Genomic DNA, 27,987 nt, shown 5'->3' with positions numbered 1-27,987 from the left:
AACACCGCGTTGGAGTGGAGAGTCATCTCGTTGCCGTTTATGTTGACGGTGAAGTTGTAGAGGGGTTCTAGACGACAGTGATGCTCGCAGTCTTGAAGGAAGAAAATTCTGAGGAATGGTGTTTGCGCGCCCCGTTATATAGTGGACAGCTTTGCGCCTAAAAGAGCGGGGCTTAAACACCATAGCCAATCTTAGGATTGCTGTTATTGTAGTATTTCAACTAGGTCAGCGGAAAAGGATTTCCCATATGCATCAGCATGATGCAATGTCGAGTGAACTGAATTGTAAGGGAACTAAAAAGTACGACACTAGAGCATTAATGTACAGTGCAGTGGAACTACAACCTTTCAGTTAGCAGATGTTTAACCACTCCACAGAACCTTTGGCACAATATTACATACTCAGTCTAACCAACTGACATTCCTACACTCATGTGTCTAAAAATGTAAAGACAGAGCAAAAGAGTGATATTTAAACGCCACTCTAAAGATCTGACCTTATCTGAATGTCTGACCACCATCCATCTAAAACATTGTTTAAAAAAGGAGGAATTGAAGAGCAAGACTTGTCATTTTAATGAGAAAGACTATGTTTAATTAGTACAAAATAACTTTAGAATCTGGTGAGCACAATTTAGATGTGTACATGCATACATACAGGGAAAACACTCATAAGTCACAGACATAAACTTCCAGTTAAAACTGTACTATACAGATATATCCTTTCACTGATTGGTTTTATTAAAGAGTACTGTAAACCTGCCCCATCAAACAGAAGATCTGGAATAACTAAAGATGAAAAGGAATTCATTGCTGTCCAACATTTTAACAAAGCCATGTGCCATGCAGTATATTTGTGTTGATAGTTGAGGGGTTTTTCAAACGCACGCACGCAAGCACGCACGCACGCACACACACACACACACACACACACACACACCCTGCAGGCACTTGAACATCCTTTGCTTCCAATATACTACAGAATTCATACATACAATTTAAATCGTTTTGGGGGGGCCAATTATAGGAAAACTGTTGCAAAGATACAAATAGACCTTATTAAGAGCAGTATCTTCTGTGTACCTCTTTCAGACTCATAATTAAAGGGATAGTTCACTCAAAAATGAAAACTCTGTCATTATTTACTCACCCGCATGTCGTTCCAAACCTGTATGTTGTTATTTTTGTTGTGGGAAAAAAAAGGGACCAAAATACACCAAAAAAGTAGTCTATTTGAGTTATATTCCAAGTCCTCTGAAGCCAGACGACAGCATTGTCAGAGGAAAACACAGAAATTGAAGTTGCAATTCACATCTTCACCTCCTTTTTGTACTTTTTGGAGCTTGACAGACATGGTCACTGTGAACTGTTGTAGATTATTTTTAAAGTTCTACTATTGAGTTCCACGAAAAAAGTAAATAACAGCAAATGGGTTTGGAATAGTGTGAAGGTGAGTAAATAATAACAAAATGTTCATTTCAGGTTGAACTATTCCTTTAACTTGTTAGAGAAGAGCTGAACACTACAACGCAGAAACACATTTGTTTCTGACTCCTGTGCAGCTACAGTAACGGAGTAAACTCTAAGGGAGGATCTCCTCAAGACTCTGCCCACTGGAGGCGGGGCTTCTCACAGCTTGGCTTTGCCTGGCTGCAGCTGCAGGTTTTGAAGCTTCATGGCCATGCCCATGTTTCCAGTGATCTTCAGTTTGCCCTGGAAAAACGCCTGTGAACGAAAGAGAGAAAGTGTACAGGTGAATCTCACGAAAACATGTACAGGACACATTTCACCTCCAAAATCACATGGATCAAAAACAAAACAAAAAAAATTATAAACTGCATAAAGAAAAAGAAAAATCTGACTTCCCCAGAAACTTCTCAGTCACACTGTCAGAATATATCATGGGCGGGTCTAAGGGGGTCTTAGATATTTCTTGTTCCCCACAGGAACTTCTGACAACCCCTTCCTGGTCCAATGAAGAGACAATGAACCTAAAATAGGCTTTATTTTCTTTAGGCAAAATGTAATTTCTTATTTCTGTCAGTTGACTTTGGGGTGAAATATTTCTTCAGTAGACTAACCCCCATCCCCTGTCCTGACCAGTCCCGTGATTTCTCTTTTATAAAAATCTTCATGACGCGCTCGGTTCTACTATAACATTTAAGGCAAGTGTATCCAAACTTTTGACTGGTACACTGCAAAAATAATTTTTTAAGAAGTATTGTTGCCTTGTTTTCCAGTAAAAAAGATCTAAACATCTTTAAAAGAAGCTAAATTGACTTGTTTTCTTGTTGACTTGTTTACAGAGAATGTCTTCAAATTCGTTTAGTTTTCTTACACCATTAGCAAATCATTTTGTCTTGTTTTAAGCATAAACCTAACAAAATTTGGTGAAGTTTATGCCATAATTCTTTGGAACTTACAGTCTGTGGATTAATCTTTCCTGTCATCAGATCCAGCAGGTCAGAGTCGGCCATGGCAATGGTGCAGTCGGCTTTCTTTCCTGGGAAAGACAATAAGACAATGTTAATAATGTTAAACAAGAACTGGAGGTTAAAATAGTTGTGAAAAAGCATATTACTGTGGTTCAACACATGTGGGTTCGGTGACTTTAGAACTTGTAAACCACATCAGAATCTGGAATTTATGAGCGGGTTTGATCCCGAAACATACTCTACGCAATTATGTGAACACAGACGCTTCTCGATACGCAAGCACGATTTCGTGCGAAGATGCGTTCCAATATTTGTCAGACCACAATTCATTACAAAACGCAAGTACGTGTTGCATTCTCAACATTGCCATAAGGGGCACTATAGTGAGATTAGTGTAACCTGTCTGCTTTTACAGTGGGTTTTCTCTTTCAACTCAACAGTTTGTAGAGAATATTGCTTAACAAGTAAGTTAAAGTCAATATTTTTATAGCAACTTATCTGAATTATAACACATCCAGTATAATGGCACAGATGCTTCAAGGTAACTCTGTCGCCCCCTTGAGGACTGACTGAGGTTTGTTACCGCTACAGTAACGCAAGAACGCGAGAACAACCATACCATGCACTGGCAATGCGTTGGCCAAGCACTCACATCTGCATTCACGTATTTGCGTAGAGTACATTTTTTAGCCTTACGGTATGGTGACGTCAGTCGAAAAGGAAAGTAATTTCAGTGGTGGAGCAAGTTATTTCAATAAATGTTTACAAAGATAAACAAACAACGTACACTGATGTATACTTCACATTAAGACCAGTAAAATGCATTAACAATGAAGGAAGGAAAAATGTCCTTTATTCTATTTGTATAATTCTTAGCTATAATAGTAATAGCTTTTAATAGAATTTCTGTAATCTTATTCATTTTGTTTTTGGGCTTTATTATTTATTAATTATTACATTAAGTTTACTCATTTTAATTTGATGTATGCAATTTATTAAATACTTATTTGTTGTGTGTGAAGGAATTATTCAATTATTTGTTTTTGTTTTTTGTTTTTTGATTTTTCCCCTTTTTCACCCAATTTGGAATGCCCAATTCCCAGTGCGCTTTTTAAGTCCTCGTGGTTGCGTAGTGATTTGCCTCAATCCGGGTGGCAGAGGATGAATCCCAGTTGCCTCCGCATCTGAGACCATCAACCCGTGCATCTTATCACGTGGCTTGTTGAGCGTGTTGCCACGGAGACATAGCATCCGCGCTCAACTCACCACGTGCCCCACCGAGAACGAACCACATTATAGTGACCACGAGGAGGTTAACCCATGTGACTCTACCCTCCCTAGCAACCGGGCCAATTTGGTTGCTCCAGGGGTGGTAGCCAGCGTCTTTTACCACTGAGCTACCCAGGCCCCCTACTATTCAATTATTTGTTTGTATGTTTTTAGTTTGTGTGTTTATTTTTTGCTTAAGCTTATTTATTAATATATTCATTCAACCGGGTTTCCACCATTTTTGACCATAGAATTTCCATGAATTTTCCATGATATTTGCAATTACTGGATACAGATACTTATATACATACAGTATATATATATATATACAGGTGCATCTCAATAAATTAGAATGTCGTGGAAAAGTTCATTTATTTCAGTAATTCAACTCAAATTGTGAAACTCGTGTATTAAATAAATTCAATGCACACAGACTGAAGTAGTTTAAGTCTTTGGTTCTTTTAATTGTGACGATTTTGGCTCACATTTAACAAAAACCCACCAATTCACTATCTCAAAAAATTAGAATACATCATAAGACCAATAAAAAAACATTTTTAGTGAATTGTTGGCCTTCTGGAAAGTATGTTCATTTACTGTATATGTACTCAATACTTGGTAGGGGCTCCTTTTGCTTTAATTACTGCCTCAATTCGGCGTGGCATGGAGGTGATCAGTTTGTGGCACCGCTGAGGTGGTATGGAAGCCCAGGTTTCTTTGACAGTGGCCTTCAGCTCATCTGCATTTTTTGGTCTCTTGTTTCTCATTTTCCTCTTGACAATACCCCATAGATTCTCTATGGGGTTCAGGTCTGGTGAGTTTGCTGGCCAGTCAAGCACACCAACACCATGGTCATTTAACCAACTTTTGGTGCTTTTGGCAGTGTGGGCAGGTGCCAAATCCTGCTGGAAAATGAAATCAGTATCTTTAAAAAGCTGGTCAGCAGAAGGAAGCATGAAGTGCTCCAAAATGTCTTGGTAAACGGGTGCAGTGACTTTGGTTTTCAAAAAACACAATGGACCAACACCAGCAGATGACATCGCACCCCAAATCATCACAGACTGTGGAAACTTAACACTGGACTTCAAGCAACTTGGGCTATGAGCTTCTCCACCCTTCCTCCAGACTCTAGGACCTTGGTTTCTAAATGAAATACAAAACTTGCTCTCATCTGAAAAGAGGACTTTGGACCACTGGGCAACAGTCCAGTTCTTCTTCTCCTTAGCCCAGGTAAGACGCCTCTGACGTTGTCTGTGGTTCAGGAGTGGCTTAACAAGAGGAATACGACAACTGTAGCCAAATTCCTTCACATGTCTGTGTGTGGTGGCTCTTGATGCCTTGACCCCAGCCTCAGTCCATTCCTTGTGAAGTTCACCCAAATTCTTGAATCGATTTTGCTTGACAATTGTAAGGCTGCGGTTCTCTCGGTTGGTTGTGCATCTTTTTCTTCCACACTTTTTCCTTCCACTCAACTTTCTGTTAACATGCTTGGATACAGCACTCTGTGAACAGCCAGCTTCTTTGGCAATGAATGTTTGTGGCTTACCCTCCTTGTGAAGGGTGTCAATGATTGTCAGATCAGCAGTCTTCCCCAAGATTGTGTAGCCTAGTGAACCAAACTGAGAGACCATTTTGAAGGCTCAGGAAATCTTTGCAGGTGTTTTGAGTTGATTAGCTGATTGGCATGTCACCATATTCTAATTTTTTTGAGATAGTGAATTAGTGGGTTTTTGTTAAATGTGAGCCAAAATCATCACAATTAAAAGAACCAAAGACTTAAACTACTTCAGTCTGTGTGCATTGAATTTATTTAATACACAAGTTTCACAATTTGAGTTGAATTACTGAAATAAATGAACTTTTCCACGACATTCTAATTTATTGAGATGCACCTGTATATATATATATATATATATATATATATATATATATATATATATATATATATATATATACACACACTGGCGGCCAAAAGTTTTGAATAATGTACAGATTTTGCTCTTATGGAAAGAAATTGGTACTTTTATTCACCAAAGTGGCATTCAACTGATCACAATGTATAGTCAGGACATTAATAACGTGAAAAAATTACTATTACAATTTGAAAGAAATGTTCAGAACTTCTTAAACTACTTCAAAGAGTTCTCATCAAAAAAACCTCCACGTGCAGCAATGACAGCTTTGCAGATCCTTGGCATTCTAGCTGTCAGTTTGTCCAGATACTCAGGTGACATTTCACCCCACACTTCCTGTAGCACTTGCCATAGATGTGACTGTCTTGTCGGGCACTTCTCACACACCTTACAGTCTAGCTGATCCCACAAAAGCTCAATGGGGTTAAGATCCATAACACTCTTTTCCAATTATCTGTTGTCCAATGTCTGTGTTTCTTTGCCCACTCTAACCTTTTCTTTTTGTGTTTCTGTTTCAAAAGTGGCTTTTTCTTTGCAATTCTTCCCATAAGTCCTGCACCCCTGAGTCTTCTCTTTACTGTTGTACATGAAACTGGTGTTGAGCGGGTAGAATTCAATGAAGCTGTCAGCTGAGGACATGTGAGACGTCTATTTCTCAAACTAGAGTCTCTGATGTACTTATCCTCTTGTTTAGTTGTACATCTGGTCTTCCACATCTCTTTCTGTCCTTGCCAGAGCCAGTTGTCCTTTGTCTTTGAAGACTGTAGTGTACACCTTTGTATGAAATCTCATTGTATAGCCTTCATTCCTCAAAACAATGATGTTTCTAGAGAAAGAATATTTCTAATATTGACCTTAAGACATGCCAATCTATTACATACTGTGGCAACTCAAAAACAAACACAAAGACAATGTTAAGCTTCATTTAATGAACCAAATATCTTTCAGCAGTGTTTGATATAATGGCAAGTGATTTTCTAGTACCAAATGATCAATTCAGCATGATTACTCAAGGATAAGGTGTTGGAGTGATGGCTGCTGGAAATGGGGCCTGTCTAGATTTGATAAAAATGACTTTTTTTAAATAGTGATGGTGCTGTTTTTTACATCAGTAATGTCCTGACTATACTTTGTGATCAGCTGAATTCCTCTTTGGTGAATTAAAGTACCAATTTCCTTCCAAAACAGCAAAATCTGTACATTATTCCAAACTTTTGGCCGCCAGTGTAAATATATATATATATATATATATATATATACACTATATTGCCAAAAGTATTCGCTCACCCATCCAAATAATTGAATTCAGGTGTTCCAATCACTTCCATGGCCACAGGTGTATAAAGTGAAGCACCTAGGCATGCAGACTGCTTCTACAAACATTTGTGAAAGAATGGGCCGCTCTCAGGAGCTCAGTGAATTCCAGTGTGGTACTGTGATAGGATGCCACCTGTGCAACAAGTCCAGTCGTGAAATTTCCTCGCTACTAAATATTCCACAGTCAACTGTCAGTGGTATTATAACAAAGTGGAAGCGATTGGGAATGACAGCAACTCAGCCACGAAGTGGTAGGCCACGTAAAATGACAGAGCGGGGTCAGCGGATGCTGAGGCGCATAGTGCGCAGAGGTCGCCAACTTTCTGCAGAGTCAATCGCTACAGACCTCCAAAGTTCATGTGGCCTTCAGATTAGCTCAAGAACAGTGCGTAGAGAGCTTCATGGAATGGGTTTCCATGGCCGAGCAGCTGCATCCAAGCCATACATCACCAAGTGCAATGCAAACCGTCAGATGCAGTGGTGTAAAGCATGCCTCCACTGGACTCTAGAGCAGTTGAGATGCATTCTCTGGAGTGAGGAATCATGCTTCACCATCTGGCAATCTGATGGACGAGTCTGGGTTTGGCGGTTGCCAGGAGAACGGTACTTGTCTGACTGCATTGTGCCAACTGTGAAGTTTGGTGGAGGGGGGATTATGGTGTGGGGTTGTTTTTCAGGAGCTGGGCTTGGCCCCTTAGTTCCAGTGAAAGGAATTCTGAATGCTTCAGCATACCAAGAGATTTTGGACAATTCCATGCTCCCAACTTTGTGGGAACAGTTTGGGGATGGCCCCTTCCTGTTCCAACATGACTGTGCACCAGTGCACAAAGCAAGGTCCATAAAGACATGGATGAGCGAGTTTGGTGTGGAAGAACTTGACTGGCCTGCACAGAGTCCTGACCTCAACCCGATAGAGCACCTTTGGGATGAATTAGAGCGAAGACTGCGAGCCAGGCCTTCTCGTCCAACATCAGTGTCTGACCTCACAAATGCGCTTCTGGAAGAATGGTCAAAAATTCCCATAAACACACTCCTAAACCTTGTGGAAAGCCTTCCCAGAAGAGTTGAAGCTGTTATAGCTGCAAAGGGTGGGCCGACATCATATTAAACCCTATGGATTAAGAATGGAATGTCACTTAAGTTCATATGCGTCTAAAGGCAGATGAGCGAATACTTTTGGCAATATAGTGTATATATATATATATATATATATATATATATATATATATATATATATATATATACATATACACACACACACAACAATCTCTAAAATTTACTCAGAATGGTGCCATCCAGTGAGGTGCAGTTCTGCAGACGGAAACGGCTTGTTGATGAGAGAGGTCGATGGAGTATGGGCAGATTGGTTCGAGCTGACAGAAAGGCTACGGTAACTCAGATAACAATTGTAGTGAGCAGAATAACATCTCAGAATGCACAACACATCGAACCTTGAGGCAGATGGGCTACCACAATAGAAGATCAGGTCGGGTATCACTTCTGTCAGCCAAGAAAGCTGAGGCTGCAGTGTTCCATCTGTGTACCTCAGCAGAAATCGAGATTCATCACATCAGGCTATGTTTTTCCAGTCTTTAACAGTCCAGTTTTGGTGAGCCTGTGCCCACTGCAGCCTCAGCTTTCTTGGCTGACAGAAGTGGAACCCGATGTGGTCTTCTGCTGTGGTAGCCCATCTGCCTCAGGGTTCGATGTGTTGTGCATTCTGAGATGTTATTCTGCTCATTACAATTGAGTGGTTATCTGAGTTATGGTAGCCTTTCTGTCAGCTCGAACCAGTCTGGATATTCTCCTCTGATCTATCTCACCAACAAGGCGTTTCTTTCCACAGAACTGCCGCTCACTGGATGTTTTTGTTTTTGGCATCATTCGGAGTAAATTTTAGAAACTGTTGTGCATGAAAATCCCAGGAGATCAGCAGTTACAGAAATACTCAAATCAGCCCGTCTGGCGCCAACAATCACGCCAAGGTTGAAATCACTGAGATCACAATTTTTTTCCCCATTCTGATGGTTGATGTGAACATTAACTGAAGCTCCTGACCCGTATCTGAATGATTTTATGCATTGCACTGCTGCCACACGATTGGCTGATTGGATAATCGCATGAATATGTAGGTGTGCAGGTGTACCTTATAAAGTGGTTGGTGAGTGTATATATAATTTTTATCAGAGTGTTATGCTTACCGTGATTTGTGAACCGTTTCAACTAATTCACAGAGAAATACTGACTTAAACAATGTTTCATTGACAAATCGGACAAATCTTTTCCATGACTTCTGACATTCTATTAATTTCTATGATTTTTCCAGGCCTGAAAAAAAAATATATATATATTAAAATTCCCTGATATTTACAGGTTTTCCATGACTTTGGGAACACTGATTTAAGTTATTTTTGAAGTTTGTAAGAAGTGTGTGTGTGTGTGTGTGTGTGATAAGAGCAAGAGTTGTTCTGTTAATTGTTTTTCAGGTTTTCAGTATCACACAGGAGAGTGTCATAAAATATTTTGGGAGAAAACCTCTCTTTTAACATCTGACCCCAACAGACGATCTTTACAGCAGTTTTCCTGTAAAATACCTGCACCTGAGATGTTTACAAGCAGTGAAATGCTGACTGTGCACAGACAAATACAGTGTTTATCTTCTGCTAGAGTTTCTAACAGACTCACCGGTGTCATTGTCAACAGAGCCTTTTCCGTTCTTCACATCAACAATCCAGGTGGCTTCCTTCCCGTCCGGCCCCTCCTTCACCTTGAAGGCAAACACGCCTCCAATCTTCTTCACAAACTGCTCTCCATCCTACACACACACATATCACAGGACATCAGTTTCTCACCCGCAGAAAACTGAACTGTCGCTGAAGTAAAAAAAAAAACAATGCTAATTTTGAATAATGGTGAAGAGCTAACAAATATATATATATATAAAACATTTTGTTAACTTTTTAAAGATAAAAGAAAAATAGAAATTTGATTTTCCTCATGGTACTTTTGGGTGTATATCAGGCCTTTTTGAGCTGTTATTTTGTGGCTAACTGTAAGTGACTGACTCGCATGTGTGAGAGTGAAATGGGGTGACTCTTAAGAGGGTCCAACTGTCAAGGCTAAAAGATAACAAAAACTTCACGAGTTGCATCTTGCAATGGGACCTAACAAACACATGCTTCAGGGCAAATAGAGCGCAACAGTCTGATTCTGGAAATGAAATCCCATTCATTTTGCTCCAATGGGGAATTGATTATTAACCATAACTTCAAAACCTTTAAAGTACTCTGAGCTCAGAGTTTGTTAATCAATGATTCTGTTGAAGCCATCAGTCCATGTTATTTCATCTTAATTAAAAAACAAAAAACAAAACTTGTTTAATAGCGCAATTTCTAGTAAAGAGCTACACTACCCATGATCCTGAGGGGGCAAATCCACCAATTGGAAAATTGCAGCAAACAAAGCGCACCAAAAGAGCTCTGCAGTGACAGCCCACTCCCATGACTCACTGCGAATGTCACAACAAGTTGCTTTCCTTACACCTTCGAATTACTTATACAGTGTATTTGTATATATAAATGTGAATATTTTGCAATCAAGTTAAAATATACTGTTTCCATACATATAACCAATAACGTTAAATCAGTTGTTTACATTTTTCCATTGTTTTTAATTTGTTTACATCATTTGCAATGCTTCATGAGATTGTAGTTTATTCTAGGGATGTGCACGAGTAATCGCGTACTTGTTCAGCACCAGCTACTCAAGTATTAAAAACTACTTTAACATCGCAAATTCATTTCATTTTCGCATTTGCCTGCGTGAGCAGCGCTGAATTACACTGTTTTCCTTCTGAACCTCTCACCAAATACCGCAGTTACAATTGAGTCTGCTGGGGGGCGCTGTGGATGTTGTCGATGTGTTGGATGAGAGAAGAAATTAGGAGGTCGACAGATAGTGAGTTTTGCCAATACCGATAATTAAGTTGGTGTATAAGGCTTATTCGTTTGCCTTTAATTGTTAAAATCGATTTATGGAATAATCTAAAAATGTCTTGGTATTTCTTTACTGTGAATTGCACAGACAGAGAGACTGCTGAGAGCAAATATTTTGCAGTTCTTTTTAAATATTTTTATTTGTTTATTTTTTTTATTAATGCATATTGTTCATTTCATTTTTTTTCCCTAAAAGAAAGGCATATTTTGTTGAAGTTATATAAGTGTTATTTTTAACATGCATTTGAATTTACTGGTTTTTTTGTGGGTAAGAGAAATTACTCGAAAGTGCTCATCCCTAGTTCATTCCCTCATTAAAGACGTTAAGTACACAGTCTTGTACCTTTGTCTGTTTCTCCGATTCTCAAGTACTTTTTTGCTTTAAATAAAAGTTTGTACTGTTGTGATTCACCTCTGAGCTGGTTGGTTTTATTCATGGCTTGGAACGCTTTTATGAAGGATTTTATGAAATCCCTATGGCAAAAATGAATGGGAAAAGTACTTCCGGGACCAAGATGGCTGAGAAAGTGGGGGGCACTGTTACGCTCTAAAGGAAGCACGAATGAATAAATGTTTTAAAGGGTGGACTCGAGCAAAAAAAATTTAAACAAAAAAGATTTCTGTCATTATTCACTCACCCTGTCCTTTTCCTTTTTCACTGAACACAAAATTCAACGTTAAGACGTTGTTTTCTATACAATGAAAGTGGACAATGAGTGGACAAATAATGCAATAATGCAAATTTCAGTCTGTTCCTCACACAAAGCCCTCATTTGGTTTCAGAAGACTTAGAATACAGCAGAAAAATACATTCATGGTCTATGGAGCTTTATCCCCTTTCTGAGCTTAGTGGTAAAACATATATAGGGGACATATATATACAGTTGTGCTCAAAAGTTTGCATACCCTTGGAGAATTGGTAATATATGTACCATTTTTAAAGAAAACATGAGTGTGCAGGCAAAACACATTTCTTTTATTTCTTATGGGATTCATATTCAACTGTAGGTTATAACAGAATGGCACAATCATAAAACAAAACATGAAAAAGAAAAAAATGAAATGACCCCTGTTCAAAAGTCTGCATACCCTTAGTTCTTAATACTGTGTATTGCCCCCTTTAGCATCAATGACAGCGTGCAGTCTTTTGTAATAGTTGTCTATGAGGCCCCAAATTCTTGCAGGTGGTATAGCTGCCCATTCGTCTTGACAAAATGACTCCAGGTCATGCAGAGTCTTTGGTCGTCTTGCATGAACCGCACGTTTGAGATCTCCCTCGATGATATTAAGGTCAGGAGACTGTGATGGCCACTCCAGAACCTTCACCTTTTTCTGCTGTAACCACTGGAGGATCAACTTGGCCTTGTGCTTAGGTTCATTGTCGTGCTGAAAGTACAAGAGCGTCCCATGCACAGCTTTTGTGCAGAAGAATGCAAATTGTCTGACAGTATTTTCTGATAACATGCTGCATTCATCTTGCCATCAATTTTCACAAGATTCCCCGTGCCTTTAGAGCTCACACATCCCTAAAACATCAGTGAGCCACCACCATGCTTCACAGTGGGGATGGTATTCTTTTCACTATGGGCCTTGTTGACCCCTCTCCAAACATAGCGCTTATGGTTGTGACCATAAAGCTCTATTTTGGTCTCGTCACTCCAAATTACAGTGTGCCAGAAGCTGTGAGGCGTGTCAAGGTGTTGTCGGGCATATTGTAAGCGGGCTTTTTTGTGGCATTGGCGCAGGAAAGGCTTCTTTCTGGCAACTTGACCATGCAGCTCATTTTTGTTCAAGTATCGTCGTATTGTGCTCCTTGAAACAACCACACCATCTTTATCCAAAGCAGCCTGTATTTCTCCTGAGGTTACCTGTGGGTTTTTCTTTGTATCCCGAACAATTCTTCTGGCAGTTGTGGCAGAAATCTTTCTTGGTCTACCTGACCTTGGCTTGGTATCAAGAGATCCCTGAATTTTCCACTTCTTAAGTGAATGAACAGTACTGTCTGGTATTTTCAAGGCTTTGGATATCTTTTTATATCCTTTTCCATCTTTATAAAGTTCCATTACCTTGTTACGCAGGTCTTTTGACAGTTCTTTTCCGCTCCCCATGGCTCAGTATCTAGCCTGCTCAGTGCATCCACGTGAGAGCTAACAAACTCATTGACTATTTATACACAGACACTAATTGCAATTTAAAAAGCCACAGGTGTGGGAAATTAACCTTTAATTGCCATTTAAACCTGTGTGTGTCATCTTGTGTGTCTGTAACAAGGCCAAACATTCAAGGGTATGTAAACTTTTGATCAGGGCCATTTGGGTGATTTCTGTTATCATTATGATTTAAAAAGGAGCCAAACAACTGTGAGATAATAAATGGCTTCATATGATCACTATCCTTAAATAAAAGACTTAAATAAAAAAAATTTGCACGATCAGTCATTTTTTCAAAATCAATGCCAAAATGTCACAATTTCTGCCAGGGTATGCAAACTTTTGAGCACAACTGTATATAAAACATATAGAGGACATAAATGTCACAGAAAGATCAGAGTATTTTGATATAGACAAAAAATAACACAAAAGGCATATCACTTCCTCAGTTTAAATATTGTCCTCCTGTGTGAGGTATTTGGGATTAATGAAATCGCAGCCCTTTCAGAACCCAGTAACTCTGTTGTTCCAACACAAGCCAGCTGGGAAAAGCCTGAAACCTGACAGTGAATCATTGCTCACATGATTACAGCTGCAATAACACAAATTCAGATCCATCTGGTCTCTCTATGATGCTGCTAGCAGAGACTCCGAGGTGTTAAGAGGCTTTATCACCACAGTGGATGAATTCAGATCAATTGAGATGTGCTTCTCGTACCTCTTGCAGCTTCTTATTGATCTCCTGGAAGACGGCATGAGCTTTGAAGCCCTCTAGACCTGAAGCAGCGCTGGTCAACACTGCCTGGATCCTCGGAGAGCTGGGAATAAGAGATATATACGTATGAATGACACATTTGCAAAAAATGTGTCCATATAAGACGGTACACAGTGACCAGAGGCTGTCAAACTCCATAAAAAAAAGCATATTTTCCCCCAGAACTTGGTGTTAACAGGGCGGATCTATGGTGCAGTGGTAGTGCACATCTCACTAAGGACACTGGTTCGAATCCAGCTTGTCATATCCCGATAACGCCTCTCTCTGCAATACTTTTCTATCTTTTCCCACTTGTCCTGTCATAAAGGCATTAAAGCCCCATAGCTGGTGCTGGGTTATATAAAACTCCCCAATACAATTTAAGATCTGTTCTATGACCATTGAGGCATTTATACCATAGTACTGAAAGATTATTATATTCATATAACATGGTATTTACTGTACATGGTACTTCAAGGAACTAACACTGGGTGCATAACCAGTATTACCATGGTATATGTTTAAAAGACATGGTAATATCATGGTACTTTTTTGTTCGTGACAAATCACACAAATATAAAACTGCACATTTAGTGTATTTTCGATGCTGACTTTCTCCTATTCTTAAAACTGGACACTAATTTGTGCTTTTCAAACCACTGAATCTGTCCATTGCCATCATTCAGACTGATCTAAATGTTTCAGATCAGAGAATAATAATCACACACGCACGCGCGCGCGCGCACATGCTTGCGTCCAGCTGTCACGTTGCTTCAACTGTTCAGAACCATCAAACACACAGTGTGATTACAAGCACATAAATCGTGTTGTGCAGGTCTGATCATCTTCATTCTCACCTTGACACCGCTGTGACTCGCATTGTTCTTCTGTATCAACAGTAGACAGACAGTGAAGTGAACTCTCATCAAAGGCCGCTGATACTCAAATCATCGATTGTTACGCTGTATCAGGACGCTACTTCCGGGTTCTCTGGCCACCAGGCAGAATAATCGAATACCGATTGAATATTTTTTCATTCGTCAAATATATGCATATAATCTGTTAAGACAGTTAAAGAGGAAATAAATAATAAAAAGTAATAATAGGTAATTGTAATAAAATATGGTTTGTTTTTCTCTGTTAATAATAAATAATAAGAAAAACGAAGAACATGGAGCGGAAACAGCGGCAGAACATCTGGTAAAACATCTCTTCTCCAGATCAGCACAATGGGATAGAGGGATAAAGGGATATAAGGATGGGATAAAGGGGTTAGTTCACCCCAAAATGGAAAATCTCTCATTACTTACTCACCCTCATGCCATCCCAGATGTGTGTGACTTTCTTTCTTCTGCTGAACACAAATAAAGATTTTTGGAAGAATATTTCAGCTCTGCAAGTCAACATCCAAAACTCTGAAGCCCCAAAAGGACATAAAGGCAACATACAAGTAATTCATAAGGCTCCATTGTTGAAATCTATATCCTCAGAAGCCATATGATATGTGTGAGTGAGTCCTTTTTTTAATTATAAAATCTCCTCCCTGCCCAGTAGGTGGCAATATACATGACAAGTGTGAATCGCTAAAAAGAAAAGAAGAATGTGAAAGTTTTATAGGATAAAAGCACTTAAATATTGATCTGTTTCTTTTGGTATCTAAAGAGTGGCTTAGCAGGGGCATTGCCTCCTTAGATTTGCCTCGGATATCAGATATCACTACTATATTGCCTATATGATTTTCTCAGGTTAGTTCACCCAAAAATGAAAATTCTCTCATCATTTACTGACCCTCATGCTATCCCAGATGTGTTTGACTTTCTTTTTTCTGCTAAACGCAAATGAAGATTTTTAGTAGAATTTTTCAGCACTTTTGGTCCATACAATACAAGTGAATGGGTGCCAACATTTTTGAAGCTCCAAAATCCACAAAAGGGTAAAATAAAAGTACTCCAGACGACTCTGGTTGTTAAATCTATGTTTTCAGAAGCCATATGATAGGTGTGGGTGAGAAACAGATCAATATGTAAGTCCTTTTGTTACTATAAATTCTCCTCCCTGCCCAAACAGTTTCCACTTTACTTTCTTTTCCTCCTTCTGTTTTTGGTGATTCACATCCTTCTTGCATATCGCCCCCTAATGGGCAGGGAGGAGAATTTATGACAAAAAATGACTTAAATATTGAACTGTTTCTCACCCACACCTATCATATCACTTCTGAAGAAATGGATTTAACCACTGGAGTCTTATGGATTACTTTTATGTGTGTTTTGGAGTTTAAAAATGTTGGCACCCATTCACTTGCATTGTATGGACCTACAGAGCTGAGATATTCTTCTAAAAATCTTAATTAGTGTTCTGCTGAAGAAAGAAAGTCATACACATCTGGGATGGCATGAGGGTGAGTAAATGATGAGAGAATTATCATTTCTGGGTGAACTATCCCTTTAAATTATGTAAGAACAACAGGTCTGATCAACAGAATTAAGATTAATGGATTTGATTTGATTTGTTTGTAGCTGAAGTTGTTTTTAACCCGCTTCCAATTTGAAGGCTTCACACTCCAGATCAGTAGGTGGCGAAAATGCACATTTTGTTGGTTTGTTAGTTAAGAGGAAGAGGAAGAAGAAGAAGATGACGCCGGCTAACACGTGTGTTTGCTAATGTTCCTAAATGTGTAACATCAAAAACAAAACAACACCAAAATGTCATCGGAAAGTGAAAGTGTAATCAATAAGTCGAGGGTTACCCTCCTGCCTATGCTTTTGGCATTCGTCACGTGTAAGTCTGGACTCAATAGTGTGATTGCAGTTTTAGTTTGATGAGGCATTTAGGGGAAAATAATGAAATAAATCTCATAGCAATAACTAAAACATTTAGGCTAATAAATGGATGCATCTGAAGATATTTCAGGTTTAAATGTGCTTTTTTATTATAAGCCTAGAAAGAGTGCAAAATCTTTTTTTTTAATTATTTATTTTTATTCTGTTTTTTACAATTTACATCATAACGTTACTAACGATAACTACTTATTATCATTTTAAAAATAGGTCTAATGTTAAATAGTGAAAGAATTAAGAGTGGGTCATTCTTGGGATTCAGTAATATTTCAACTTGAATGTTTCTTCCAACTACATTTGATTAGTTGTCTGAATACTCCACATCATAATTTCCCACCTCAGGCATTAAAGCCCTTTTATTATTATTATTATTATTATTTTCTGATTTGGACTTAAAGGAAGTGGTTTGAAATTAATTCTACACAATTCTGGTCATAACATAAACATCTACTGCTCATGTGTCCCTCATACCAATTTAATGACTACAGATATAACATTTATGACAGTTTTCTAATTTTTATGTGATGGTGCTACAATTTATGTCTGTCTGAGGTCTCATTATTGTTGTTAAAAAAAATTGAAATTCAGATTTTTGTGCTTGCCTTTAACATGTCAGGCAGTGCTCTCATTTTAATCATCCAGTATTGTAACTCTTGTCTCAACATTGTCTTTAAAATTAATATTTATGAAATTTTCTTTCATAAATTTTTTTTTTAGGTAGTGAAAATGGTTGGTGTGACTGAGGGACAAAACTTTATAGCCTGGTTTATATATATATATATATATATATATATATATATATAAACAAAATCATGCATTTTTTGTGTGTGTAAAATATCTTTCTCAGCAAAGGAACACAAATTATAAAATCAGTAATTATTACTGAAATTATTGATTTTCTAGGTAAGTGCCAAAGATACATGACAAAATGCTTGGTATAGATTATTTTAATGCAATAATTCTATTAATCCGTTATAATGAACATATCAACATCTTGTAAAAAAGCGTTTAACATTTCATTTTAGTGAACCACCAACTGAAAATAGACTGAAATATTACTGAATCCCAAGAATGACCCAGGTATTGGAATTACGTAGTGACAAAAAACGCTGAGCAAATCAAAACTATATTTTAGGTTCCTCAGAGTCGCCACCCATTGTACAGCTCTGCGCACTCTGGTCATTCAAGTAATTTCATGAGGTGCATCCTCAGATGCTTTTTTTTATCTGTATTGCTGAAGTTCACAAATGCTGGACACTATACTGTCCAAATAATACACCCGAGTTACTCCAGGAGGACTAAACTTGTAATGTTTGTATGAAAGCCTCAGTAAATGTAAAATGACTGTTTTTAAGTTTATACTGCAAACATTTTTTCTTTTTTTGCATCATTTGTTTAATTTGGGTGTAAATCTGCTGTATTTATATATATATATATATATATATATACTGTTTTGTTTTAAAAGGTCCTGCTGCAGCTGTTGATGTTGAGATCGAATCGCAGGAGGTGATGGAAGGAAACAATGTCACCATCTCAATTCAAATCAATAAAATGGAGAAAGACCCTCAAGTTCTGTTTATGCACATGAAAGGCACTTTAAAGGATCCAATTGCACAGTTAACTTGCCATTTTCAGAACTGCATACGCGAGTGCTGGAAATCTGGAGTGTCACTTGAATTCAATGAGGAGAATGTCACGCTGATCCTGCTGAACGTCAGCCACAGTCAATCGGGGCTTTACGAAGTGTACAACCTGAGTAGTAAACGAAAAAAAAATACGATTTTTAATGTAACTGTTTATGGTAAGTATGATAGCACTATAGCTTGTCTTCTTAAATGTGAAGTGTATAATTTTGTAGACATTGAACTTTCTCCTATCCCAGTTAAATGTGCAGTCACCTACAGTATAAGTAAGCCATTCTGGAAAGTGTAAACACTGTGACTGTGAGAAATGTTGGAAAACAATTAGGGATGTCCCAATACCGCGCTCGTGTACTTGTGCTCGTAAAAATGCTCAGATACCATAAAACCGATACCATCTGACGTATAAATGTCATTACGTAGACATTCAGCGCACAAATTAAAATTGCATCATGTCCTAGTGTGATTATTAAACGACAAAGGTTGCAATTTAATGAGATAAACATAAAGTTTGCACGTGCTGCGTGCTTTAAATGTGAGCGCTTCTGCCGACATTGGCTGCTCAAACCTTTTAAAACTGTTTGGCTGATACACGGAAAACACCATCATGAGCATCACACGCTCTGTTTTATAGCAGATGACAGAGAGCCGAGCGCTAATTCACTCTGTAGCGAGAGGCACATACAAACTACATATTTACTTAATTAAATAGCAGCCTTTTGTGATTTAATAATCACATTGGGTCACGTAGGGACCTGCTAGGGAAGTGAGAAGCTACCGTCAAAAACACACTGGAATGTAAAGGGCTTCATATCGCCAATACAAAAGCTCAATTAAAATGGAAAACAGTAGGACAGAAATACTGTATATCACTCACTACTGTATAGTTATGTAATATTCACTATGATACTACTAGTACTACTACTAAAATGAATACATCAATAGTAGTTGTATTGTATTCAAGCAATATCTCGTGTCTGTGATGCTCTGTTATGCAGCACTTTATTTGACAAAAATAACTCCAGTGTTGTATTTTGGACTGTGCTGTAAGGTTCTGTCTAAAACCACTTCTTTGCATTCAAATAATAAAATATTATTGTGCTGATGGGGGCGTGGCTGAGAGCGAGACAGGGAGAGGAAGAATGGTAAGGATTGACACCTGTGGGAAATGATCTCGAACAGCTGTTTTGTGTTGCAGTGAGAGCTGGAGAGGGTTAAAAGGGCAGTCCAGAGCAGAGAGAGAGAGGGAGAGAGCGACGCATGCAGTCGAGTTCGTGTGTATATGCATTTGTTGCTGAAAAGCAAACCCTTTTGTGTGTTATACTGAAAAGGATTTCAAATAAAGACTTACGTGGATTGTTTATCCGACTCCCGCTTCCTCCTTCACAAAGAGAGTTAGAGATTCATTACAGTTATGTTGAAAGTGTATTGTTCTATATTCATTTGATTGAAGTTTTAATTAATTCATTTATTTAGACACCAGTTTGATGACATTTTTTAAATAAACTTAATTCAGGAAAAAAACGGTATTGTCGAGTACCGAAAAGGAAATATTGTTTCTCGTAGTCGTTTAAAAAAAAAAATGGTACCGGGACAATCATTGTTTTTGTCATTGTTATTATCATTTTCCTATCTCGGCCAGCTGGTTGTGGCAATTTCAGGTTATCTGTTACCAAGAGAACAACTCGGGTAAGAAGAGTTCAAATGTAATCTGAATTTACTGTTTTAACTCTTGTTTTTATTCTTGTCACTTACAGAACTCCCTCCAGAACCTCCCCCCTCTTCAATGTACATTAGTTCATCTTCTACTGGTATAACTACAGCTGTAGTTATTATGGTCATCTTGGTGATCATTGGTGCTGGTGTCATCTGGAAATATAAATGTTTTAGAAGGGCAAGTATTCTAAAAGGAACGTAATGCAAACAGAGTCATCTGCATTGGTAATACAACACCAATTCCAAAAAAGTTGGGACAGTAAGGAAAATGCAAATAAAAACAAAAAGGAGTGATTTGTGAAATTTATTCACCCTGTGCTATATTGAAAGCACTACAACTACACATTATTAGTTGATGTTTTTAGATTACATGACCTTTTGACTTTAATTGATTGTTTGTTTTTTAAAAATATACTGTCATATCAAATCGGATGATTGCAACACATTCCAGAAAATTTGAGATGGGGGCAATTTAGGACTAATGACAATCTGACAAGTTGAAATAACAAGGTAATGTGAAAGAGATGTTAAACAAGTGAGGCAAACGTGTTATTGTTTATAAGGAGCCTCCAAAAAAACCTAGTACTTCAAGAGCAAGAATGGATTGAGGGTTGCCAATTTGCCAACAGATACGCCAACAAAAAAATCCAGCACTTTGAGAACAATGTTCCTCAAATACAAATTTGAAGGATTTTGGGCATTTCACCTTCTTCAGTGCACAATATACTGTAGTTAAAAAATACGAGGAATCCAGTCAAATCTCCATAAAGGGCAAAGCTGAAAATCACTTCTGATTGCATGTGACGTCACTGTCTTTTTCGAATTGTAATTTGTCTGTAATTGATATCATGTCATGGGCTCTGGAATACTTCGTAAACCTTTGTCAGTAGGCTTTACTGTGCAAAGGAGAAGCCATACATCAACACTGTCCAGAAACGCTGCTGACTTCTTTGGGCTCGGTCTCATCTGAGATGGAAAGTAGAACAGTGGAATCTTGTTTTTTGGTCCGACGATTCCACATTTTAAAATAGTTTTTGAAAAAAACAGCCGTCATGTTCTCCGGGATAAAGAGGAAAAGGAACATTCAAGCTGTTATCAGTGTCAGATTCAAAAGCCAGTGTCTGTCATGGTATGGGGGTGTGTCAGTGCCCATGGCATGGGTAACTTGCACATCTGTGAGGGCACCATTAATGCAGAAAGATATGTACACATTTGGGAGCAACATATGCTGCCATCCAGATGCTGTCTTTTCCAGAGACGTCCCTGCAATTTCCAGCAGAACAACTTCAAAAACCACATACTGCCTGGATTACAAGTGCATGGCTGCATAAGCAGAGAGTGTGGGTGCTAGATTAGCCTGCCTACAGTCCTGAGCTATCTGCAATTAAGAATTTGTAAAATTATTAAGCGCACAATATGACAAAGAATGCCCCGTACAATTGCGCAGCAGAAGACCTGCATAATGGATGAATGGGGGAAAATTCTGCCTGCTAAATTTAACAAACTTTTGTTTTCAGTGCCGAAATGCTTAATAAGTGTTATTAGAAGAAATGGAGGTTACACAGTGGTAAACAATCGACTGTCCCAACTTTTGTGGAGCGTGTTGCAATTGTGTATTTTGAAATAAGTGTACTTAAAAAAAAAAAAAAACAATTAAATTCACAAGTATAATACAAAATAATAATGTGTTGTTGTAGTGCTTTCAATAAAGCACAGGGTGAATAGAATTTACAAGTAACTCCTTTTTGTTTTTATTAGTATTTTCCATAATGTCCCAAATTTTTTTGGGAATTAGGGTTGTATAATTTACTGAATTGCAAAAGCAAAAAATGAACATTTTCAGATTTGTTTGTTTGCTGTCACTATACGTATACACATCAAATGGACCCTTTTTCACATTTCTGGGTTTTGAAACGCAGAAGTAAATGGTTGTAGGGTAAGCTTCGATAGAGATGAATGGGAGTACATGGGAGACCACAGCCAATATACTGTAATTATATTGCTTATGCAATTGCTCCAACATCAAAAGAAAAATGCCACTATTACGTTTCCACAACTTTCCAAATGAAGAAAAAAATAGAGAGCGATGGATTTCAACAGTCAGAAGAGTGATGGCAAATTTATTGTCACTCTCTTAGCAGCAGTATTAGAAACCTCATCATATCTGTGGTAACCATTTTTAAAAAAGAATTCCATGGTAATATAATACAAAGCATAATGTTATAAATTTACACTAAATAGTTAAAAAATTGCAAAGAAAAAAAACATTTGCTAGATTTGCACTGCTAAACAAGGTGGAAACGTGTCATCACAGTCTGTGAAAAGGGTCTATTGACGAAAGACAACATAAAATTTGAACATTATCACAGCTAAAATACACTGCCTAGCCATTATGTCATTGGACCACCTTTAGCTTTGATTACGGCGTGCATTCGTTGTGGCATTGTTTTGACAACCTTATGCAATGTCACAAAATGTATTTCCGTCCAGAGTTGCATTCATCAGATCTTGTATTGACGACGGGAGAGTCGAACCACTCCGTAAAGTCTTCTCCAGCACATCCCAAAGACTTCTAATGGGGTTAAGGTCAGGACTCTGTGGTGGCCAGTTCATGTGTGAAAATGATTCCTCATGCTTCCTGAACCACTCTTTCACAATTTGAGCCTGAAGAATCTTGGCACTGTCGTCCTGGAATATGCTCGTGCCGTCAGGGAAGAAAAAAATCCATTGATGGGATAACCTGGTCATTCAGTACATTCAGGTGGTCAGCTGACTTCATTTTATTGCCGCATAACATTGCTGAGCCTAGACCTGACCAACTGAAGCAACCCCAGATCATAATACTGCCTTAAATCCAAAGGGCAACTTATTTTTGGCCAGGCAGTGTATATACAGAGGATCAATATAAGTGTTTAATGTCTGATATTACTGATTAACAAGTGTCTATAACCAAGAGAAAAAAAAAATACTCTTTTGTAAGTCTTTGTTTTTGAAAATTTGAGGTTGCAGGCCTTTAAAGTTTATGATGACTTAAGTAATTTAAAAACTGTAATGTCACATGTATTACCCACATTGTGCACATAGCAACTAAAATACAAAAATCAAGATCTGACCAGACTCATCCAACCTGTGTTCCTACAGGAGTGCAAAAAATATTGTATGATATTGTATTTAATGATATTTACATGATATTTGTATGTTTTAGTCTTTAGATTGTTCCTCTTATATTATAAACGATTATTTTTGTGATCATGTCATAGTGTTAGAGTGTGGTAACACTCCCCATGGTGTGTTTTTTTATTTGCTCAGTACTGGCTAATTTATTTGTAAGTCATAAAATGTAATGTGCCTTAAGTGCTTAATGTATATTTACTATTATAACCCTGAAATTGTTTATACATTTAGCATCAACAGCATCAACACTATTTTTTTTTTCACTTTGTTAAAATGTCCTGTAATTATATTTTTTATTGACTTGCAGAGGACTGAGCAAAATCAGAACCAGCCACAAGAAAATGAGATGATGCTGCAGCCATCAGGAATGGAGAACTAAGTGTTTGTGGATTACACACGTATCAGATCTGTTCATGGAAAAAAAACACTTCTTTTTTTCCCCACGTCATAAAGGATGCATTTTTCTTTGTTTCAACATTTCACCTATCTATGGTTTCTCCAGGACCACTTAAGGCTATTTTCTTACTTTGTGTAGCTATAACCTGATGCCATCCTATTGGTTTCTGTGCTTTTAGTTTTTTTTTTTTTTATTTATTTATTTTTTTTTAACCAAATCACACAGGGATCTGTTATTTATGACTGAAAGCCAGTGGAGTAAAATTTTTATGTTACAGGAGGAAATGCTACCTCCAAATCATGCTAGTTACTGATAGCCTAACGTGTATGCGATTTGGAGGTTGCATTATGGTGGTTAGGTTTGGGTTGGGGTTACAGTTTGTAAAATATGCATTCCTCTTCACTGAATTTCATCCTGTACAGCTGAAAACAACTCCCTTCACAACTCGCTTGGAAAATGGAGCTCACACGAGCACATACGCCCAACAACACTTACCGCTTTGGCCACTGGGGGCAGGGTTTCGCACTTCGATAGAAGCATAGACCGATTTTACCTAAAGAAAATATTCAACCTGCTGTTTCTGATTTTACTGTGGCACATATTCTGTTCTTTGCCTAAATAAGCTATGCCTGACTATGAGCCAGTGTTACACTGTGAGCACTGCTGTTCTATTGGGACAGTACTTTCCAAATGTTGCATAACTGAAGATGTTGTATCTTCCCAGCAAGCATTTTTGTTGCAGTTAGGTTACATCACAGTATGTTTTAGAAATCACATCTAAATATATATACATACAAAACTACTTATTGCATATTTTTTTATATTTTAATATTTATTACTTATTTACAAAAATGATGTGTGCCAAAATGCAATTTTGTGAAGTTATTTTATATACAAATATGTTTTTTAATTTTATATAACTGAAATTAAGTGTTTTCCAAACATTGTAAAAATGCCAGCCTGGTCGGTTTTTAAGTATACTGTAACTTGCTGCACATTTCCATGATACGTTTAAAAAAAGTAATGAAACTATTTATATAATTAATGTTAGTTAATATTATTTCAATTATTTTTTTATCAACCTTTTCACAAGTTAAAAAATGTACAAGGTAGTTGTACTATCTATCTATCTATCTATAATAAAAAAATATATGTGTAAAGTAAACTAAATCTTGATTTTCTTTCAGAAATAAGCACATCACATTTTACAGGCCAATTTTGCAATGACAGTCATCATGGGTCCATTTTAAATCTTGACAAATTGTCAGTTATTGTCCAGACACTTTTTGCATTGTTCTAGTATGATTAATATGTTTTTTCATATTGGCTGCAGGTGTAGCATAACTTCAATACATTCACATTGTACTTCCTCTGAGATCTGCTTTTTGGGGGGCTTTAGTACAATGCAAGTGAATGGGTACCAAAAGTTTTAAGCTCCTTAAAGCACATAAAGGCAGCATAAAAGTCATCCATATGACTTCAGTGGTTAAATCCATGTCTTCAGAAGTGATATGATAGGTGTGGGTGAGAAACAGATCAGTATTACACCCTTTTTTAATTATAAAATTCTCCTCCCTGCCCAGTTGGTGGCGATATGCATAAAGATTGTGAATAGCGAAAGAAGAACAATGTGGAAGTGAAAGTGGAGATTTATAGTAAAAAAAAGGATTTAAATAATGATCTGTTTCTCACCCACACTTATCATATTGCTTCTGAAGATACGGATGTAACTACTGGAGTCATATGATTCCCTCTCTGTCACTCACTTGATGTTGTGTCAATGCAGTGACACTAAAGGTCACTCTTGGGAGCCCTAAACACCTCTGATCTTTGAAAAATTGCCAATGGGAATTGGTGAGTGGAATTTGCATGCCACTCCCCTGGACATACGGGTATAAAAGGAGCTGGTATGCAACCACTCATTCAGATTTTCTCTTCGGAGCCGAGCGGTTCTATTCATTGAAGTTGAATTCATCCGCAAGTTCATTCACCTCATCTGCTGGATTTTACGGTGCATTTCAGCGGCTTCTCCCCCTCTGCACCTGTGGAGTGCAGAGAATGCCCCTGGGCGCTTCGGCAGAATAACAAAAAGAGTATATTCTAAAAAGAGTATATTTTCATTCTAAAAGAGCGGCACACACGGAACGTCTTTTTAAATATGCCTTTCCATTTGTGTGTTATTCCTGGTTGCGGTCGTTATCTCTCCGCTTCTGACGGCAACGATTGCTGTCTTACGTGTCTGGGCGCTGCCCACGTGGAGACATCGTTCGTGGATGGATCTTGTCCTCATCGCGAGAACATGACCATGGCAACGTTGCGGTCGCAGCTTGCATTCGTAAGAAAGCAAGCCACCCCAGCAGCTCCCCGCATCGGTCCTTCTACCTATGGGTATGAGGCCGTGCCGGTTAGCACTGGGGGCGATTTGGGGACCTCAGTGGGAGCACCTCCGCCGGGTAAACCCCCATGGACCTCCCATTCCCCAGCATGCTTGCTTGCCCCGGTCGGGCTCTCGGATGAGACTCGTCTCACGGCGAGTTCAACCTCTTATTTGGAGCCCGGGAAGAAGATGAGTTATCGAGCACAGCATCCGAGAGCAGGCTCGTCCACTCTGATGCGGACGCCTCGGCTGGGCTCCCTCCTTCGGGTGTGGTCGCCCAGTCTCAGGCCGATGCGGAGATGACGGACATGCTTTCCCGGGCAGCCGCGAGCGTTGGGCTACAGTGGAACCCTCCACTCTCCCCTGAACCCTCGCGGCTCGATGATTGGTTCCTGAGCCCAGAGTGCCACTCACGGCCGTGCCCCGCTGGTCCCTTTCTTCCTGGAAGTACATGAGGAGCTGACAAGATCATGGGGGGCACCTTATACTGCCCGATCCCGATCTTTCAGCTCCCCTGCTCTCACTACCCTCGATGGTGGGGCGGCCAAGGGGTATTCGGTGATCCCCCAGGTGGATAAGGTGCTCGTGGTGCACTTGTGCCCGCAGAGCGCCGCCACCTGGCACGGGCGCCCAAAGCTCCTATCCATTATGTCATCCCTGACGGCTAAAGCTTACAGTGCCGCTGGACAAGCCACCTCAGCCCTGCATGCCATGGCTCTCCTGCAAGTTCACCAAGCCAAGGTGCTAAAAGAGCTGCATGAGGGTAGTTCTGACCCGGGACTGATGCAGGAACTGCGCTCGGCCACCGACGAAGGTCACGGCGCAGTCTCTCGGGCAGGCGATGTCCACCCTGGTGGTCCAGGAGCGCCACCTTTGGTTCAACCTGGTCGAGATGAGAGAGGCCAACAAGGCACGGTTCCTTGACGCCCCCATCTCCCAGGTTGGCCTATTCGGCGACACCGGCGAGGACTTTGCCCTGCAGTTCTCGGCGGTGAACCAGCAGACAGAGGCCATTCACCACATCCTGCCCCGGTGTAGCTCAAGACCCCGCACCCTGTCTGCTCATCACCAAAGGCGTCCTCCTGCAGCAACAGCACCAGCTCTGCCGCAGCCCGCCCCATGGCCCGGCCCCGGCATGAAGCCCACCGCAGGAAGCAGAAGCCACCTGTCTCACGGCCGGCCGCCAAGAACCCTAGGAAGGCTTCGAAGTGCCCCTGAGATGGGCGACCCAGGGATGAGGAGGTCCACTTCTACGAAGCTGGTAGTCAGACCACTCCATCCCCCGGTGGAGGGCCGGGAGGAGAATCTTTTTTTCATTTTTCGCCGCATGCCCAAGAGGCTGCGGTACCCAAAACTTCAACAAAAGAGTGGTTTCCTCGTTCTCTGGGTCACATGTCAGGTGTGCATGGCCATCGTCAAGACCGCCGTCCACCGTCCCATTTACGCAGGTTTGGCGCTCCAGCGGCGGACCCCCCACCCCTGCGCGCCCAGCTGTGGCACAAACACGCCCACACCGGGTTGGCTCCGACAGACTGCGGGGACGATGTTCCTCCTTCCCCCTCCTCGACCAATCTTATGGTGGGCATTAGGAGCCAGGTAAGTGCTTCGATGTCCCTGGACTCAGCACGGCCACGGGGCTCGAGCCCCCGTGATGTGGCGCCCCACCCGCCGGTACGTCCAACATGATTATCCCCTTGGTCCCCCTCGCCCGGAGTTTGTATGTGTGGCTTGCGCTTTCCAACCCGTCACGATGGCTGACCCGGACCGTCCGACTTGGTTATGCAATTCAGTTCGCCAGGCGCCCGCCCAGGTTCAGCGCCGTCCGCTTCACCTCGGTGAAGGGCGAGAGCACCACTACCTTGCATGCGGAGATCGCGACCCTTCAGCGCAAGGGCGCGATAGAGCCTGTCCCTCCAGACGAGATGAAGAAAGGGTTTTATAGCCCTTACTTCATCGTACCGAAGAAAGGCGGTGGGTTGCAACCAACCTTGGACCTGCGAGTTCTGAACTGGGC

General features: G+C 39.7%; 2 protein-coding genes across 2 annotated transcripts; one reads left to right on the top strand and one right to left on the bottom strand.

Annotated features, from left to right (window-relative positions):
- Positions 1–551: 551 nt before the first annotated feature.
- LOC127418845 (sterol carrier protein 2-like) lies at positions 552–14,825 on the bottom strand. Its single transcript, XM_051659707.1, has 5 exons — positions 14,690–14,825; positions 13,797–13,896; positions 9,619–9,748; positions 2,423–2,502; positions 552–1,724 (listed from the first exon to the last, which is right to left on the bottom strand). Exons 1-5 carry the CDS (start codon positions 14,710–14,712, stop codon positions 1,629–1,631), a joined length of 429 nt encoding a protein of 142 aa, XP_051515667.1. The 5' UTR covers positions 14,713–14,825; the 3' UTR covers positions 552–1,628.
- A 1,628-nt stretch (positions 14,826–16,453) lies between these two features.
- si:rp71-80o10.4 (uncharacterized protein LOC100307105 homolog) lies at positions 16,454–23,796 on the top strand. Its single transcript, XM_051659687.1, has 4 exons — positions 16,454–16,610; positions 18,135–18,470; positions 20,067–20,203; positions 23,507–23,796. Exons 1-4 carry the CDS (start codon positions 16,535–16,537, stop codon positions 23,576–23,578), a joined length of 621 nt encoding a protein of 206 aa, XP_051515647.1. The 5' UTR covers positions 16,454–16,534; the 3' UTR covers positions 23,579–23,796.
- Positions 23,797–27,987: the final 4,191 nt, after the last annotated feature.

This window comes from Myxocyprinus asiaticus, chromosome 28 (assembly GCF_019703515.2).
Source record: "Myxocyprinus asiaticus isolate MX2 ecotype Aquarium Trade chromosome 28, UBuf_Myxa_2, whole genome shotgun sequence".
NCBI lineage: Eukaryota > Metazoa > Chordata > Actinopteri > Cypriniformes > Catostomidae > Myxocyprinus > Myxocyprinus asiaticus.
Note: the sequence above shows the minus strand (reverse complement) of the source record. Positions and strands in the feature narration are given on the sequence as shown.

What these genes read in the sequence shown, in the direction of transcription:
- LOC127418845 (XM_051659707.1), bottom strand. Translation starts at nt 14,712, where the DNA reads ATGCGAGTCACAGCGGTGTCAAG. An exon ending in CTCTGTTGACAATGACACCG is followed by an intron (nt 2,503 to 9,618) that starts GTGAGTCTGTTA and finishes TGTCTTTCCCAG; the next exon opens with GAAAGAAAGCCGACTGCACC. An exon ending in GAAAGATTAATCCACAGACT is followed by an intron (nt 1,725 to 2,422) that starts GTAAGTTCCAAA and finishes TTTCGTTCACAG; the next exon opens with GCGTTTTTCCAGGGCAAACT.
- si:rp71-80o10.4 (XM_051659687.1), top strand. Translation starts at nt 16,535, where the DNA reads ATGTCATCGGAAAGTGAAAGTGTAATCAATAAGTCGAGGGTTACCCTC. An exon ending in GCTTTTGGCATTCGTCACGT is followed by an intron (nt 16,611 to 18,134) that starts GTAAGTCTGGAC and finishes TTGTTTTAAAAG; the next exon opens with GTCCTGCTGCAGCTGTTGAT. An exon ending in AATATAAATGTTTTAGAAGG is followed by an intron (nt 20,204 to 23,506) that starts GCAAGTATTCTA and finishes ATTGACTTGCAG; the next exon opens with AGGACTGAGCAAAATCAGAA.